This window comes from Canis lupus, chromosome 2 (genome assembly GCF_048164855.1).
Source record: "Canis lupus baileyi chromosome 2, mCanLup2.hap1, whole genome shotgun sequence".
NCBI lineage: Eukaryota > Metazoa > Chordata > Mammalia > Carnivora > Canidae > Canis > Canis lupus.
The window spans coordinates 24,634,359-24,654,239 of record NC_132839.1 but is presented as its reverse complement, the minus strand read 5'-3'; the positions used below and the strand labels follow the sequence as shown (position 1 = coordinate 24,654,239).

Genomic DNA, 19,881 nt, shown 5'->3' with positions numbered 1-19,881 from the left:
CATTATTTAAAAGGATAGGTAAAATTTTGCACACTATTAGGTTCAATTTTAGAATATATGCATAAAATTGAGTAATTTTGTATTGCTTTTAAAACTGAAAGAAATATATGTTATTTAAAAGTATTTATAAGTGAATAAAAAAGCAAAGTTTGCTGAAGTAGAATAAGCACAAGTTTTACTAGGGAAAGTTGAATCTGAATCTTGAATCTGTTACTTGTTAATTATATAACTTTGAGCATATTTCTTCATGCTTTAAAATTCAGTGTTCTCTTCTTTAAGTAGGAATATAGACAGATAGATGAGAGCGATAGATATAGATATATATTTTTTATCTTTAAGCTGTATTGCTTTATTATGAAAATTAAATAAAATATTGTACATATAATAAATACTCCACATATTGCCTGACAATCATAATCAAAATAATAATAATAATAATAAGGCAAATAACACTGAGGATAAGGAAAGCAAAAATAACATTTAGATTCCCTATACTTATTACAGAATTGGGACCACGTGGTAAATACTTTAATGTATCATCACGTTTGATCCCTATAGCAAACCTCTAAAGTGAGCATTATTATTATCCCATTTTACAGATTATGAGAATGAAAGCTATAAAAGGAAAATACAGGAAGAAGATGGCTATTTATCTGAAGATAAAAGCACTATAAGTATAGGTTCAGGATGGCAGGTCCAAGGAGTTTTATCTTGTCCATCATGAATCAGAAAGTTTAATGTCTCCTTTGAACCCACAAATCCCTGGAATATTAAATTAATACTTTTCATTTCTCTATTTATATTAAACTTTGAAATGAAACTAGAGACAGCAAAAAAATGGGCCAGGCCAGACAACTGGAGATGGCCTCACAGATTAATCTAACCAATGTAGGTAGGATTAAAAATTAAAGAAGCTCAAAGTCTACATGTGTACAGATAATGGAGCAACATGCATGTTATTAAACATTAGAAATTATGCTTATTTGTTTCTCTGAAATAGATTTGTTGAGAATTAAAATATTTTACATTTACATAATTTCTATTTGCTCTCTATGATGATTATACTTTATGTGTCAATGTGGCTAGACTCTGGTGTCCAGTGGTCAATACTAGTCTAGATGTTGCTGTGGAGATAATCTGTAGCTGTCTACAATCAATTGACTTTAAAAAAGCAGATTAGCCTCCATAATATGGGTGGACTTCATCCAATCAGTTAAAGACCTTGAGAGCAAAACCTGAGGTTCCCCTGAGAAAAAAGAACTTTGTCTCAAGACTGTAACATAAAAATCCTACCTGAGTTTCCAACTGGCCTGGCTTGCCCTAAAGATTTGGGACTTGCCAGATCCTACAATCATATGAGTCAATTCCTTAATATAAATCTCTTTAGAGTTTATATTTTATGTATTTATATATATACACACATATATGGTTTGTGTTTTTATGTATTCATTTATTTTTAGAGAGGGAGGGAGAGAGAGAGTGAGCAGGAGTGGGGAGTGTTGGGGCAGAGGGAGAGGGAGAGAGAGAATCTTAAGCAGCTCTGATGTGGGGCTTGATCTCAGGACCCTAGGATCATGATCTGAGCCAGAATCAAGAGTCAGATGCTTGACTATCTGAGCCACCCAGACGCCCTTCAGTGGTTCTGCTTCTCTGGGGAATCCTGACTGATACACTTTCCGTTTCCATTTGTATACCTTTATGACCATTTTTTAAAAATCTGATGGTTTTTCAGTATTTGAGTTTTTTTTTTTTGTTTTTTTGTTTTTTTTAATTTATGATAGTCACAGAGAGAGAGAGAGGCGCAGAGAAACAGGCAGAGGGAGAAGCAGGCTCCATGCACCGGGAGCCTGATGTGGGATTCGATCCCGGGTCTCCAGGATCACGCCCTGGGCCAAAGGCAGGCGCCAAACTGCTGCGCCACCCAGGGATCCCAGTATTTGAGTTTAACATTAACTTGGTTTTCATCTTTGTTTTTTCTCCCAGCATTCTAAAAGTTAACAGCATGAAATCCAAATATTATTAATTGCAATAGTATGAAATTTCTACAGACATTAAATCAAAATTTTATTTACACCTCTGGAGTTATTTTTCAATATCATGATGAAGGTGAGTTTCAAAAAGTTGAATTTTTAAAGCTGCAGCAATATGCATGCAAAGATTAAGCCACATTTTTTTTTTCTCCAAGCTTAGAAAGACTACTAAATTTGAATGGCCATTTTCTAATATTCCAAACAAAATTATTGTTTTGGCTATAAGTTCATGATAAAAAATATTTATCTATAATAAGGTAATATCAGCCTGGGTTAAGCTAAGTAATGACAGTATCTAATACTCTTAGGAATTTTCTGGACAATGGAATTTACCATGACTGTCATTTTTTGGAATGTGGGAGAGGAAGATTAAAGTCAGCATAAGAACTAGAGCTGAGTAAGCTTAGTTTCTGTAGAAACAAGTCATTAAAACAAAAAAGAAAGATCAGTTCAATACATATAATACATATGCATAGATTTGGCAAGCTCAAAAATGTTTTTAAGCACATGAAAGAAAAATAAAGTATATACTGAAACTGAGATTTTAAACAGTCATGATAAAAAATGTTTCAGGATCCCTGGGTGTCTCAGTGGTTGAGCGTCTGCCTTTTAGTTCAGGGCATGATCCCAGGGTGCCGGGATTGAGTCCTGTATCAGGCTTTTCCTCTGCCTATGTCTCTGCCTCTCTCTCTGTGTCTCACATAAACAAGAAAAAAAAATCTAAAATGCTGCAAATATTAATACAGACATCAATATTACAGATATGTGTATTGAGGTTATTTCTCAACAATCAGATTTCCAGAGTCTCCTAAGAATTTTTATAAATTAATATGAAAAACATACCAAAGTGTAAAAGAAGGACTAAGAAAGTAAAAAATGACAAAGAGGTGTTATAATGGTTATTTCTTATCGGCTTTACTCATCATTGACCTAGTATGTATCTCCCCTTCTCTTCCAAAAGAGTACCCTGATTCTTACTCATGTATATGACCCTTAGCCTCTGATCCTGAGAGAAAGCAGAAATCAACTTCATGCTCTAGGGGAATGGTGTGAAGAGCTGGTTGTTTTAGGGATGGTGGAAAGAATGGATCTAAGCCTGTCCAATTAGAGTGGTTCTCAGGACTGCTGCTTTCTTTGTTCCCTCTGGACGTAGATAAAGGTGCACATAGCTGCAGTAGCTTTTGGCATACATATCACCACTACAAGGGAAACCGGTTTGAAAATGAAAATAAATTTTATACCACAGAAGACAGAACAAAAAGATGGGGAAAGAAAAACAAAACACAGATTTTTAGCGAGAACACTGAGCTACTCATGATCAATTCTGCAAACCAATAAAATCCCCTAGTATTCAAGCAACATTAAACTGACTTTTCTTTTAAAACTAAAAGCACGTCACAAAGAGGCATGTGGGTAGCTCAGTCAGTTGAGGTCCAACTCTTGATTTCTGTTCAGGTCATGATCTCTGGGTCATGAGATTAAGCTCCATGTCAGGCTCTGCGCTGGGCATGAAGCCTGCTTAGGATTCTCTCTGTGTCTCTGTTCCTTCCCACTACCCTCCTGCTCTCTCTTTTTATAAAATGGAATAAATTAATTAATTAATTAATTAAAGCATGTGACATAATAACTTAAGAATGTATGCATTGCTAGATGTTAACATATACTACTGAAGAAATTATATCTTCAAGTTATAGGAGGGATTTTTGTTATTTCACATATTTCTTGGCAAAATTTTAACTTACTTCAAATTTACATTTATACTTTTTGGGGAAAGATGACAGAAAAGATATGGAGTAGGTAATCTTCCAAATTCCCTACTGGTAACATGATCCTATACTACAGTGAAATTTATCTTAGTAAAAACATGAGAAAATGCTATCTACATAAAACAGATTTTAAATAAAAACTTTTTTTTTCTTACAGCTCAATATCAGTATCACATCTATCAATAAAAAAAAGTTCTGTTTTATAAAAAAAAAGTCAGCTATATTTGGTCTTTTCACTAATGCCTCAGTAAACTGGACAAAGCTAAATCTTTAAAAGCAATGATTTCTTCCTTATTTTATTGAGAATCTGCAAATAAATGACTTCTGGTTTTTAGAGATCATAGCAATAAACTTCTGGTTTTTACATATAAATTTTTAACATTTAAGCTTTTTAACATTTATATCTTTATGAACAAGAATATACTTGATAAAATAATTAGTAAAGTTGCTCCAGGCACTAGAGAGAAAATCTATCTATATAGAAAAGGAGAAAATTTGTAACAAATGTAGGGCGAACAAAAACAAGGATATGAAGCTTTATTTCAGACCCCAAGGAAATAAAGTGCTAAGATCAGAATGCTAAAGCAACTCTTGTTCATTAGAGAATAATATGGTAAGATATTATTCCTTTTCAAAATGCATGAGTTGTAGAATTATTGAGCAAAGTCAGCCATGCAGAATTAAATTTCATAAAAAAAAAACAGGAAAGCAATCTAAAAGAAATCTATAGCATAGTTAAGAAAATCACAAAATTCACTATAAACAGAAGGGAAGCTTTTGTAGGGCCAAAATTGAATATTTTAAAAGTTAGAGAAAAATATCTAATCACTGTGTGTACCGTGTTTAGCTGCACAGATATGTAACATTTATTTTAAGCATATATATACAAATATATATATACACACACATATATACATATATATATACACACATAGATGGCTTATCCCTATAATCATATATATGGTTTATCTATAAAGTCATAAATATATATTGATAAATGTAAAACTATTGCTATAAATCCTTACTAATGCTAGTCAATGTTTTGTTACATGTGTAGATGATTAGTGTTCTTATGTGTACTTCCTCAATGGTCAAACTGATCTTTTGAAAGATTAAACATATTAAAGGATTTGGAAGGAACCAGTAAAAATAATGATAATTGTCTGCATCTATCATGGGCATCACAGAGGTTACATTAAATTTATCATAAACTATTGTATCCAGATGGTAATGTCTATCATCACTACCAAGTGGGATCAGATATTGATAGTCCTCAAATACAGTTTTGCATTTAAGTAAATTATGAAATTTTAACTTTATAAACATGTAAAGAACAGTAGGGCTTTCATAGTTCAGTGTTTTAACATAGCTGATTGCTAAAAAGATTCTGTCTTTACATTCACCTGAAAGTTGCATTTAACTAATCATAATTTTTAGTCATTATTTGTTAGCTCAGTATTAACAGCTACTTTTATTTAAGCCCAAATCCAGTTCCCTTCTTTGATATTAAGAAAAAGTGACAAAACAATTTTAAAAATCTCTCCTTAGGCAAGTGAAGAAAAAAAAAATCAAGCTTTGTTTTTATGATGCTAGGAACAAAACAGTAAGTGGTTTTAATGTTAGCCACTGTCCTAAAGTAGAGTATAAGATCTCCACAGGCCAATTTATAGTGATTTTTTGATCCCATTTAATAACATTTTTCATTTCTGGCCCTGTTGCTATAATGATTTAATCAATTTGATCACTAAATGGTATTTCTAGAGAGGTAAAATAATAGCTAATAAGACAAAATAAATTAAGAGGAATGAGGAAATTTATATGAGAATAAGCTTGATTTAATATACCTTATGATTAATAAATTAAATTATATAGATTAGCTCATTTGTAGAAGTCAATTTTCTAATGCAAATGTCTTAATTTTTTAAAGAACACAGACAAAAGTATCGGTATAATCAGTTTATGAAACCTGTCCCTATTATGAAATTTAAATAAAAGATAAATGAAAATTGGATTTGTGCAACTGAGTGGGAAGGAGCCATGGACTTAACTTTATTAAAGAGTGTTATTTTATGAAATTTAATCTAAATATTATTTATCACCTTTCAAAAGTTGTAAACTGATTTTGTTTCAAAGTTAGAAACTTATCTGTATTTCATATGCCCAGATACACACACACACACACACACACACACACACACCATACACACACTAATTACAAATCTTTGTTTTCGAAGGCATATTTATTATGCCAAAGTCTGATGAATATAGGAGCACAGTTCTGAAACTATAAAGGAATAATTTATGTTACAAAGTCATAAGTAGATTCTGAAAGAGATTTCAAAAGAGAGCTTCCAAAAACTATTTGAGCAACAGCAACATAATTGGATTATACATATCACCTGTAAAGGTGATCCATTTGAAAGTACAGCATTTGTATGGCCACTCAAAATGTGAATTTCATTAGTTTGTAATTATTGCGATATAACCTAATTGAGGAAATTTCATGAATAGGTCATGGATGTGTTTTTATACCGGATGAAATAAAATGTTTAAATATCTGAGAATAAGATTCAACTAAGATAAATAAAGAGGAGGTCTCGGTAGTTACAGAAACAGGTGTTAGATGAAACTGCCCTAGTAATGCAGATGCTACAAAAACATGTTACTCTAGGCTAATGCAACCTATCAGAAGCTTCAGAACTGAATGATTAACAAGCAGATGCTCTATATTCAAGAACAGGATATATCCCCGCGAGGAGAGATGCAGATGTGACATATTATGCTTCCTTCTCCACAAAATAACACAAAAGAAGCAGTAAGCACTTGCTTTTCTGCATGGCAATTAAGAAGCTCAAATAAGAGAAATTAGGCATATTTGAATAAAGACAGAATAAACTTAGAAATATTGTAAACATTGTAATATGGAAACAGACTGGAGGGGTGTTATCTATTTTAATAATAGCAGTCATAATAATTCTGAATAAAAGCTTAATCAAATAGGCTCTATTATAAAGCAAAAAGCCTATATCACTTTGTAGCATTATAACATGAGTAAAACACTATCTAATATTTCATTAATTTTTTCGGAGTTATACTGTCTTTCTGATTTTTTTCATACTATATGTTATTCAAGATAGAAACCTAGAATTATTCTTTTCAGAAATGGTTTTGAACAATGAGAATTTGTCACATTGTGGAATTATGATTGATCTAATTCTGTGTACCTGTGGGGTACTTGTTATATGATACCCATACATTGCAAACATTTAATAAATAGTATCATTCAGTAGTAGTATCTATTAGGGACCTGCACTGATAAATCATGTGTAGATTTGCTTAAAACAAAGAATCATTCTTAATTTGTAATTCATACATTAGTAACTAATAATCAGGAGCCTATGACATCCCCATTTATTTTATTAATTCTTCTATTGAATTTTGAGGAGTAGCAGATCTCCTAATGGAAACATTAAAATTATTTAATTTAAAGAAATTAAAGTATGTATTTGAAGGAGTTACTGCCCAATTATGCTGTGAATCTGAAGAAAGTATAACATGAGTCTGATAAAGATATCATCTAGGAACATATAAATATTTTATTCAGGTAAAATTGGGGGGACAAACAAAAGATTGCATTTCATTAATGATTTAAACAGGATGGTGAAATCCCAGAAAAAAAGAAATAATAAAGGACCATACATGAGTCTGAGCTTAGAAAAAATTATTCGAGATAAATTCTGTTAATGGAAGAAGATAAAAGTAGAAACAGAGAATTATTAACCATATATGAAATAAATATATTCTGCATAATAGTTTTAAATGAAACATACATTTTGATAAATATTACTGGAAAGGACACATAAAAAGATAATAAATATTCATTTAAGAAAAATGTTGAAAAAACTGGTGGCAAAACTTACCAAACAGTACTAAAATATTCAGTCCACTTTCCACAACTATTCATATTCCTTATTGAACCAAATTTTCACAAATCTCATATTAAATATTTTGTCAAAAGTTTTAATACAACTACACAATAATACTTTTTATTATATACTTTAAGAAATTAGAGAGAAAATATTTAGCTCCTACTGGCAGTTTTTATATAGAAGGAGTGCCTCCTTTCCTAAACGACAAATTATCTCAATGTAAATCTGTACATGAAATTAAAGTATTTCTTAAGAATACATTTGTTCAAGAAATATTAAATAAATTATTGATGAAAAAGAATACATTTGTTCTATTCTAAAAATCTATGCTAAAATCACAACAAAAACAACTGGTCGCGTCCAAATACAAAAATACTTTTAAACCATAATTTAACTTTATGATGCTCAGATCACTCTAGAATAAAATAAATATTTAGAGTAAAAGTATTTAGTTGCATTTACCGAAAGATTTTCTTAGTAGGCAGATAAATGATTAAAACAACTTTAAAATAATAAAATCACACCAAGAAATAGTTATATTATACTTAAATATTATTTATACTAGGTTGAAATTAATCCTCACTGTGAAAAAACAATAGTATTTTTGCAATGACACCAAAATTGTTCGGCAGGCAACGAAGCAAGGTGTGAGGTATAAGATGGAAAAGGAATGAGCCTGGTCTAGAAGAGCATCTTGCTCATGAGGGCTGATACAAAGAGAAAAGTCAAATAAGGTTGAGAAATACAGAATCTTTGGGCAACCCTGTGAACACTATTGCCTCAAATAAGGGGAAAAAGAAGTCAGGAATTAGGCCGAGGAATCATATTAACAAAGGAGTCATATCACCAGATGAGTTTGCTATAGAGTCATGCGATTAGGTTGCTCCTAAAAATAGGCTATACAATACTGACTAGACATGGAGATAATGATAGGGAGCTTTTATCATCCAAATCAGACTACAAATTAATGAGATTATGAAAATGAAATAATTGAGAGTTTATCTTATTCTGTGATTCCATTACCAAAGGAATTAAAATAAGCATCATTAATAAGGCATCCTTGGGGTTTATGAAAGATATTTCTTTTTTTTTTTTTCATTGAATTTTTTTCCATTGAATTTTTTATCTTTTGAATTTACTCTTACAGGTAAAAATCCCCACTTTTGGAGGAAGGTTGAAATCAGGAAGTCTCTCACCAGTTGAAATAAGTTAGGTCTATGAATTGAAATAAGACTACTCCGTATCTAAGTTCCAGTAACTGGGCTAGATTTCCCCCTCCTTCCTATAAAATCAGGCTGCCTTTTGTCCACTGGTTTCAGTCACCATTTCCTGTTTTTGTCTCTCAGATCTAACGTCTTTCCTCAATTACTTGTCTAAGAAGGAATCTAGTGCTGAGGTCTCCTTTTTCTTTTCAGCCCAGCCTCTGAACCCCTTAAATCTCAGGACTTGACTCCTTTTTCCTGATGTCGCTGGTCTGCTTGGGCCTTTTATTTATTGCTAATCACAACAGCTGTGCTGCCTACTTTATCCTTATAAATGTGTCTGGTCTTTAGGCTCCTGGCATTTCTCTTTGATCCATCCCATTACCCTAGTAGAACCTTGTTGAAAATACAGTGCTTTCTCTACCACTAGCATTCTTCATAGTATTTAGTTCAAACCTGAGCCTGTGCTTAGTGAATGCTGGTTAGCTGGATGAGAAGTAGAGTTATGATGCCAGCCAGGTTTCAGTATCACTAAGTTATAATGGTAAAAATTAGTTTTAAATAAAGTGAGTGTTTGAGACAAGAGTATGATTTTTATCCTTAAACTTAAATGAATAGTATGTTCAGTGTCAGTTATGTATTTGACAACGCAATATTCTATCATAGAAGATCATTTTATCATTTTCCTTTTTTCATCTTGCTCATTTTAGTATTTTTCTGCATATTATCATTTTTGTTTTTCCTCCTTATTTCATTATTTTTGGAATTTTTCTTAATGTTTTAATTTTCTCATTTCCTTATTATTTAATGTTGTGATATTTAATATTATGTTTTCCTCTGCAGGGTTCAGTTTCAATTCTTTTCTCTTTTTATTTAAAACTTGTAACCAAAAGCATTTAATCTGGGACAGCATAATGGGTCCAAGAAATAAAAAAGTAAATAAAACTGCCAGTTTTCTGATTGAAACCTGAAAAATACACTTCAAAGTACGAAGGGTCCATTATTGAGCGCATTAAATTAAATAGATATAATCTTAGCAACATAAGAACTTTACCTGCTGGAGTTGGCTCTTCTTCGTCTGATGCTATGGTAAGAGGAAAAGAGGTGAAATGGGGACAAGGAGAGGGTACGGGTGGATGGGGTGGGAAAGAGAGAGAGAAAGAGAAATTGAATATAAATATATTTTGCGTTTTCAAACAATGACTATAAGCTCCTGACTTGCAATTTTGTGAATACTTTAGCAATCTGTCATTAGATGATTAGATAATGACAAATTAATGGGTATTTACATTTAATTAACATTTATAAATTTTTATACTCTAAAATACATATTTATTAGAAAAGACCATTCCATTGTCTGGATCTGATTTTCTCTTCTTTTTTGCAAACAAGATTAAGTTTATTTAGTTTGAGTGTAAATTATTATGAATTATACTGTTTAAAAATATAAATGGTATATAACATATGAATACCCCACCATCACCGCTTTGTGGGAATTTTCTATTAGCAAAGAGAAATCAAAAGAGATTGTAGATAGTAAAAATGTTGTTTCATGAAGTAGAATTTATAAATCAGACCGGGGTTACACACAAGCACAGTCAACTTGCATGTACCACACATTTTAAGATTCAGAAGTGGTGATTCTGTGGTGAGGCCACAGGAACCTACCTATTGAAGGCTGACCCCATGTGGTTCTGACACACATGGTCTGCAACCCACAAATGATAACAGATATTCTAAAAGGAGAGGACACAATATGAAAATATAACTTTATGCTAAAGCAGTGGTTCATAATCATGAATTTATATTAGAATGCCAAACTCTGCCCCCCTCCCAAACCAATTAGTCAGAATCTCTCTCAAGGGTACTAACTTGTAGTTAGGATTGAGGCATTACTAGCTGATACCAATATAAAGTCACATTAACTATAATTCAAAGTGTGAATCATTCTGATTTCTGTTTTTAGAGAGGTATTTAAAAAAAATTGGGGAGAGGGTGCAGAGGGAGAGAAAATCTTAAGCAGATTCCACACCCAGTGCAGAGACTAACTTGGGGCTCGATCTTACAACCCCAAGATCATGACCTGAGCTGAAATCAAGAGTTGGATGCTAAACTGACTGACCCATCCAGGCACCCCAAGACATGACTAAATAATATCAATATAAGGTAACATGAATTATAACTCAAAGTGGGAACCCATCTGATTCCTGCTTTAAAAGGGAAGAGTTTTTAAGGGTCAGACTCCAAGGGTAATAATCTGCTCTGTGTATATGGAGGATTGAGCACAGTGGTAATGAGTGAAGAGTTTATCTGAAGTTGCTTCACAATTTTGCCTAGAATCCACTTTTCACCATTACACCAGGACATCCTCTGTGAGGAGGTATTTCTGCTCTGTGCACAAGTAGAGTTTACCCCAAATATTACCATTGAGTTATATGACACCAGCCAGTACTATTTCATCTGATTCATGAAGTTTTTTTTTTAAATTTTATTTATTTATGATAGTCACAGAGAGAGAGAGAGAGAGGCAGAGACATAGGCAGAGGGAGAAGCAGGCTCCATGCACCGGGAGCCCAACGTGGGATTCGATACCGTGTCTCCAGGATCGCGCCCTGGGCCAAAGGCAGGTGCCAAACCGCTGCGCCACCCAGGGATCCCCGGTTCACGAAGTTTTAAAATAAAAATTTACTCAGCTGAATTGCTTGTAAAAGAGCTTTGTTCCCAGGTGATTTGTTAACCAAGGTATCACTGTGTAACCAGGGGGCAGTCTCTGATTTTTCCCATTAAGGTTACATGTGCACAGAGCACAACTTTGACAAACTTACTTTGTGTCCTGACAGTATTTCCCTCTCACATTGTTTGGCTTGTCTCTTTGGCACATAAAGGAATGGAGAAAGCAAACACAGTTGGCATGCATGGTGTGGAGAACATAAATATTTAAAAAGCCATTTACTGCTTTATTATGTCCAAAATATATCATAACATGTTTGAAGAGGAAAACTGTCAGTAGCTTCCAGGAATTCCCTTTTAGGAAAATACCATAAAGCCTTGAAGTACTCACTTAGATGGTCATTGTTAGCAAAAGTCCGGAGATTGAAAGTGTGAAAAAAAGCCCCAACCACTTTATGTGTGTGAACTCAATTTGTAAAGCTATAATGAGATGAAAATTACTCATATTTGATAGATACAGAGGATCAGAGAGACTGAGCAATTTGTCTAAGGTCAATTTGAATTTGAGCTCATGTCAATGTGACTTTCAAACCAAACTCTTTCTACTATGCCTACTGTCTCCCAAAGTGTTGATTCAGTATACACTATAAGAGAAAGAGAAAAAGGGGAAAGGGCCATAGAATGAGGACTGGCTAGATCTCTAACAGTGTTCCTTGGACAAGCATCAGGGAGAAAAAAACCCTGGATGTAGGGACCAGAAAGCTTCTTTAGGTCCCTTACAGTCTACAGATAGACACAGGCAGGTGGAATTTGGAGTACACAGTTAAAATATCCTAAACATGAGATGCCTAAGGAAGTAAGATTAGAAATGCTAAGATTTTTATCCCTCCATTGTATATGGATAGGCAAGAAATGTTAGCAAAGAACTAGCCAGCACAGAAGCAAAGACAATTCCAAATTTATAGAGGTCTTAGCAATTAGAATGTCTTTTTTTTTTTTTTTTAAGATTTTATTTATTCATGACAGGCACAGAGAAAAAGAGAGGCAGAGACACAGGCAGAGGGAGAAGCAGCCTCCATGCAGGGAGCCCGACGCAGGACTCGATCCTGGGTCTCCAGGATCACGCCCTGGGCCGAAGGTGGCGCTAAAACGCTGGGCCACTGGGGCTGCCTGCAATTAGAATGTCTTAAAACCAAAGCCTGTGGGGTAAGCAGTGCACAAACCTACACTTAAGCCTGTAATACCTAAAAAAATCTTTGTAGCAAAGGCACGTACATAAGGGTTAGTATTACTATTAATTTACTGTTGCAGTTATCTCTGGCGAAGATGGCCTTGTAGGTTGCTAGCTACATTACCAAACAGAGCATCATGAACTATTAACGGGCAGCTAGAGCCCCAAAGGTACAAATAAGCCTCAAAGTAGACATTAGTGGCCTATTTAGTGATATTTAAGTGAAATGATTACCATGCTACCCAAATGATTTTTCACTTTTCCTATTTGTTTCTCAGAATTCATGAAATCGGCAAATCAAAAAATAAGTCTTTGTCACAGGCAAGTTCCTTTAATCCTGGAAATTAAAAATACATGTTCTGGGGCCCCTGGGTGGCTCAGTTAGTTAAGGGTCTGAATCTTGACTTCAGCTCAGGCCATGATCTCAGGGTCAAGAGATGGAGCCCCACATCAGGCTCCACGCTCAGCACAGAGTCAGCTTGAGATTTTGTCTCCCTCTTCCTCTCCCTCTGCTCCACGCCCCCCACCCTCACTTATGTGCTTTCTCTCTCGAAAATAAAATCTTTACAAACCCCACCCCCCTACCATGAAACACATGCACCAACCAAAACAAAACTGAACAAATAACTCTGTATTGCTCAACCTGGTCACAATGTGGAAGGATGTACTGAAACAATGGTGACAATAGATAAACAGATAGTCAATGTATATATCTGATATAGAGAACTTAGCTGTGTGGTCCTCTTATTGCTCATAACAGAATTACCCTGGATGTTCATTAAAATGCCCCAGATCTACTAAATTTGAGTGTGTGTGGTAGTTCAGAATTCTGAATTTTTAAAAAAGTGCAACACGTGACTGTTACTAAGTCGAAATGTTGAGAATGATGGCTATACTTATCAAGACTTGTTGCAGTAGGAAACAGCCAAGGAGCAGCTGTCGGGACTGCAGTAGTAAATTATCAGGCTTATAGGAAGCCTGTGTGTGTACTGTGGTTGCTTCACCAGCTCTCAAAGCTCTTTATCTTGTATTGAATCTTGAGGTTTATTTGCGTATCTACCTCAAAACTTGGGGGAAAATGACTTCTCCTTTGGATTTAGAAGGGAAGTTTATATCTCAGAACCAAATAAATCGTTTCCATTTTCCTGGCCTCCATTATTCATCTAGGTAAGCATATGACCCATTTGGGGACAGCGATGTGTGCAATCAAGTTTGTGTGTGCCTGGATGACATTCCACCACAACTAAAACATTGTGGGCATTGCATTCCGAGGGCAGCTGGGCTTTCAGCACATAATTTTTCCACAGAGCTCATGACCACATTTTGATACAATAAACCTGCCCTGATTTTGAAACTGGTCACTGTTTATTCAGGATGGTCTAGCAGTGTACATGTTCGTGAACTGGGTTAGTAGGTGGCAGGAGGAGGAAACTTGCGGACTTCCCTTCCTTCTTTTCTCCCCACTTCCCTCCCTTTCTCTTTTGTTCCACAGGATCAAGTGTCAAGAACAATACCCAAACCCAAAGGGCTGTATATTACTCTGATACACATATGATATTAAGTCACACATACTTCTTCACTGGACAGGCTTTAGTTCAATATGGTATCAACAATTCTTGTCTCCTGTCTTTGTCTTATCTTTGGGTATTTTAAATAAACTTTTATAACCTAGAAAGTCTATCCATTCAAAAATAATTCTAGGGACACCTCGGTGGTTCAGTCAGTTACGTGTCTACCTTCAGCTCAGGTCATGATCCTAGGGTCCTGGGATTGAGACCCACGTTGGGCTCCCTATTCAGCAGCATGTCTGCTTCTCCCTCTCCCTCTCTGATTTCTCTTGCCCTCACTCTCTCTCAAATAAATAAACAAAATCTTTAAAAACACAAAAAACTCAAAAACGATCCAATTGTATACCCAGTGTGGCTCACCATCAAATAGGAATAGTTCATTATGAAAGATGTAAAATACATCTCTTAGCATATTATAATCTATTTTACATAGGGATGTTACTCAATTCATATTGACTTATGGATCATTTTGTTTGCTATATTATAAATCTAGTTAGTTATAAACAAAATAAGCTCTGCAGCTTTGAAATTATCTCTGTAATTCATTATTTCCATAAAAAAGAAACAAGAAATATATATTCTTAAACTCTGATAATATTTCAGAAGTTTTGATTCAACTGCAGTAATGAAAAAATAACAATGATATTTATGTATGATTATTCATGTTTGCCCAGATATTAAATGTTAAAAATATGAATGTGTATGCTAGTGTATGTGTAAGTCTGTGTGATTACTAAAGCAAAGCAAAGTAAACTATCATTCAAATTTGTGAACTCAGTCATTTAAACAGGTTGTAGAGTTGCTTCTATAAGTATTCAGAGATGCATTTAGAGATAGGTTTTGGTTTATATGGTTTTTGTTTTATTATTTGTTTGTTCATTTGTTTTTTGGCCAATGGCCCAAAGAGGACATGCTTTAGGACTTAAAAGTTGCCATTACCAATTTCTTCCTTGTGAAAATAGAAAGAGGGATATTCTCTCCTGGTCAAAGACTTCAGATAGCAAATGGTTTGGTCAGTTCTATACTCTTAGAACTGCAGAATATTTGGGACACAATGCAATGTATTTGCATTGAAAGTATTTAGAGAATTACAAAATCTTCTCTATTCTATCAGTTTTTCACATGCGTTTTGATTCCTGTTCCAAATTTGGAGAATGCCATCTATTTGAGTACAGTTAGTAATATATAATACATGTAACTATGAATACATATAGTTGTATAAGTACATATTTGTACTCCATCGGATTAGGAGTACTATAAGGTCAGGGCTGTGACTTTTTGCTCACCATTATAACTGTAATTTTAGAATAATGTCTACAATGTTGTAGGGCTCAGTAAACATTTGTCAAAAGAAAGAAAAATATGAATAAATATTTAATACAATCCTCTGTGTTGCTCAATAAAATTCATGTTTCATTAAGCTACATTACTAGACTTACCAAAGAGAAAACCTTATGTCTTCATCTATGTTTTAGTTATATAGATCTATATATAATTATACATATACTAACATATAGCTATATAGTCATATAAATCAGATTTACAAAAATAAATAAATAAAAAATAAATCAGATTTACTTTCTTGAGGCAGGAGAGAAAAGGAATAATGGTTAAAAAGACAATAGTTGCTCTAATGACCATTTGATCATCTCACGAAAAAATAAATCCGTGATTTTAAACTAACTCAAAAAAGCATCAAACTAATGCTTATTAGATAAATAGATTCATTAAAATAGAACCACAAAAAACACTTTCTATGTTTAGTAGTGATATAGCTCACATGGGTTTCACAATCCAGTTAAACAGTGAATCATGTTAACAGCAATTAGCAGTGCATTTGCAATTTTCTCATTTTGGAAATAGGTACAAATGGGAAAAATAATTTTAAAAAATGAATGGAAGCTTTAGTTCCATTGTTTTGCCACTGAGTTAAAAAAATACATAATTTATAAAACTAAACCAGAATATTGGGAAGTTGGGAAGTAACATGACTCATCTCCCAGTTAGTATTAAAGAGACATTGGGGACATAATTAGGATACATTTTCTTACTTAAATGAAGCACTAAAGATCTTTAAACTAGCTGATTTGACACTACAAAGGCCTTATAATTCAATATTTCATGTATCTGTTCAATTGTCCTCAAATATCCTTTTTTCTATGTGTTCTCATTCCCTTTCCAAATTCATCCCACCCTTGTAGGTTTAATTCAAATCTCACCATCCTCATTCAATACATTAGTATTTTAGTCTCCAGATTTGTGTAGTTGTCCCCTTCAATCCCCCACTGATTTCTAAACTATAACCCAAAGCCAGTTTGAAACAAAATAGAGGTATTTTCCAGTCTTGTTCCCAAGCTGGTCCTTATCTACTATCCTTCATTCAAAGCAACAGTTATGTGAACTGTTAGCATATAGTACCATATATATAAGTGTACATAATTGATACTGAACATTTCTGGAAAGCTATCCAATATTAGAGATGAGAAAATGAAGGCTGGTAAGTGAATTTAATGCCTGGTTTTTACATGGTTATGAGCCATGTAAAGTAAGGATTGGTAATTAAACCTAAGGTGTCCTAAGAAAATTTGTGGACAGATGGAAAGAAGAAACTTGAGAAGGATCAAGCAGATCAACAGTTGATATGTATATGACTGCTCAGATTATATTGATTTTAAATATAATTAATTCATAATCTTTTTGAAAATTTAATATAGGAGAGAAGAAATAATTCTGCAAAGAGAATGCTATTATGTGACCAGGGAAACCATGCACCAGAGGTTACATGCACATCATATGTAACACTGAAATGGTTAAAGCACACATATTATTTTGTTTCACAGCACTGACAGAAGGAAACTGCTACCATAGGGTCATTGTTCCATGGATTTCTACTTTGTTTCTATGTGGGAAACTGCTCACTTCAACCTCAAGTCATTTCCATAATTCTGGACAGATGCACTAATCTAAAAAGCAAATCTGTTAAAAACAAAAGAAGAAAAAACTAAAAGGTAATGGTGAGACCAGCAATATTGACACAAAACCATAAGTGACAGCATCCACTTAAGGAAACCACAGAATCATTGCACATAAAATGTTAATGTCAGAAAAGATATTCTGATTATGGGGTTGACCAAAAAAACCCCACCAAAAACCAAAAAACCAAACATTGTCAAAATGGGTTAAGGTTTGCATTAGGAATTAGAAATATATTTATTAAATTATCTAAATTACTAAATAACTCACCATAAACTGAATTAAAAATTTATAGGCATATGAATTGTATTATGCATATAGTGTATAAACCAGTAATTACATTTTTATTTATAATATAAACAAAAAGGATTATACAACACATGCTGCTCTATAACTTGCTTTTTCACTACTTGCACATATTTTTCTGTCAATATACTCAGTGAATAGGGGAATATTTAATAATGTTCTGTTTTATGGACATACCATAACTTATTTAACTGTTGAATGATATTTGGATGGAATCAAGGGTTCCTCTCTTACAAATAATATTGCAATGAATAATCAGACTCCATTTGAATAGTGACAGAAACATGAAACAAAAATATATGACCAAATTTCATTAAATAAATAAGCTCATAATACTATGTACAATATAAAATATTTACTTTTTATAAATAAGGCTTTTAAATGATCCTCTTTTATGCCATCAGCCTATATATACAGTGATATGCTTGTTAAATATATTGGACAATATGATATTTGTGCCTTCTTCCTGTGAAAGTTACTCCCACTATAGAGGTACCATTATTGGTGACCAAGTAGAAACTTCAGCATCCCATGTCCAAATAGTAAAAGACATAGAGACAAAAGAAATGACTGAGCTCTGTAGCTGGGCAGATGCAGCCTTAGGGTTGAACACTGAGTATAACATTCTTATATTAAGTAATAGAAAACTTCAGTATTTTAAGAAAAATAAATGGTGGCCATTTGAAAACATAAAATTGCTTTATTACAAAGTCTTGGCATATAATGTATGTGTGCACAAGCAAATATTTAATGTTACAGTTATTTCAAAGATGATATTTTACTACCTTTGAGATTTGCCTTTTAACAAAACATCATTCCTTTTTTGCTGCTTATATTACAAAGAGGAATTCAGAAATTTTATGATGGTTTTGAAATGATGAGTTCCCAAAATATAGTTCCACGTACTTGGCTTAATTAAAATATCTCTTGAAACTCAAAAGATGAAGGGGAAAAAATAGTGGGCAGGTCTAATTTGAATAGAGCTGTGACATGGCTGGTGGATCTATGTTTCTCTTTGGTCGAGAGGACTTATTTTTTTTCACATAGTTTGAACTCATCCCAAGGACACTAACTTTAAGAGATAAAGCACAGCTTCCACTTGCCTATACAGAACCCAACTTATCTAATGTGCCACTGACTTATTCATCAGTCAGTTAATGACTGCTAAAAAGGATTGGATAAGTGCTTTCTTTTTGGAATCATTAGGATCTTCTTTAAAGGAAAATAGTCAGTGTATCCCCATTCAGGCGTTAATCAAATGACACTGACAATGTGATCTCCCTATCTGCAAAACTGGTCTCCCTAGGCCAAATTTTTCCTTAATTGAAATGTCTTTAAAGAACTCAACTGATAAAAAAAAAAAAAGTAGACAGGTCAAACTTTAAGACAATGAAATCGAATAATGGTACAGAGCTATTCAGGGAGGTCCCAAGCCCCATTCTTCTTGTCTTTGAGGTTATTTTCAAGTTGTGAAAGCATACTATTAACTTCTACTCTTCCAAACTGTCAAAAACAACACAAAAGAGTCAAGGAAATAATCTGTTCAGAAAAGAGGAGGTAAGCAACTTTGAAAAACAAAATTTTAAATCCAAACCAGACTCAAAGGTCACTTAGTCCAATTTGCCAACTGAAAAAAATCTAAATATGCCTTCAAAACTTCTAGTGGCAGGGAACTTATAATTTCAAAAAGAAACGTGTCACATTGCTTTCCCAGGGCTAGCCTCTGGAAAACAATGGAACAATATGACTCTTTTTTTGACAGAACAGTCATTCAAATATCTGAAGATGGGTATCATACACCTCATAATTTTCTTCTTAACTGAGGTAAACATCTCCATTTAATTTCATATATCATGGAATACACCCTGGTCATCATTTTTTTTAACCTCCTCCTGATAAATTCAAATTTGTCAAGGTCTTTTGAAATATAGTAACATGAATTAGATCTCCAGAGCAGATCTGACTAGGACAAAATACAATGCCCTTATTACCTGCCTTCTTTAGGCTGCTATATAACAATTAATAATTCAACACTGTATTAGCTACTAAAAAAGTAAGGAATTCATTTCCTTTCTCTCCTTCTTTCAGCTGTACCTTATACTAATTCCCAGAGCTAGGGACCACAATCTTATCTTGTTCTTGCCTGAGAGCAAGATTGGGCAGGATAAAAGGGGGAGGGAGGTAGACATGTGACAAAGGAGATCAT

General features: G+C 33.6%; 1 protein-coding gene across 2 annotated transcripts in view; it reads right to left on the bottom strand.

Moving 5' to 3' along the window:
* EDIL3 (EGF like repeats and discoidin domains 3) overlaps positions 1-19,881 on the bottom strand; it is a 393,058-nt gene that overhangs the window by 239,624 nt on the left and 133,553 nt on the right. The window contains exon 3 of one of the 2 annotated variants that reach the window (XM_072792939.1): positions 9,982-10,011. The exons of the other annotated variant lie outside the window; for it this stretch is intronic. Coding sequence (XP_072649040.1) covers positions 9,982-10,011 — 30 coding nt within the window. The remainder of the gene's footprint in view (positions 1-9,981; positions 10,012-19,881) is intronic. 2 annotated transcript variants of the gene reach the window in all.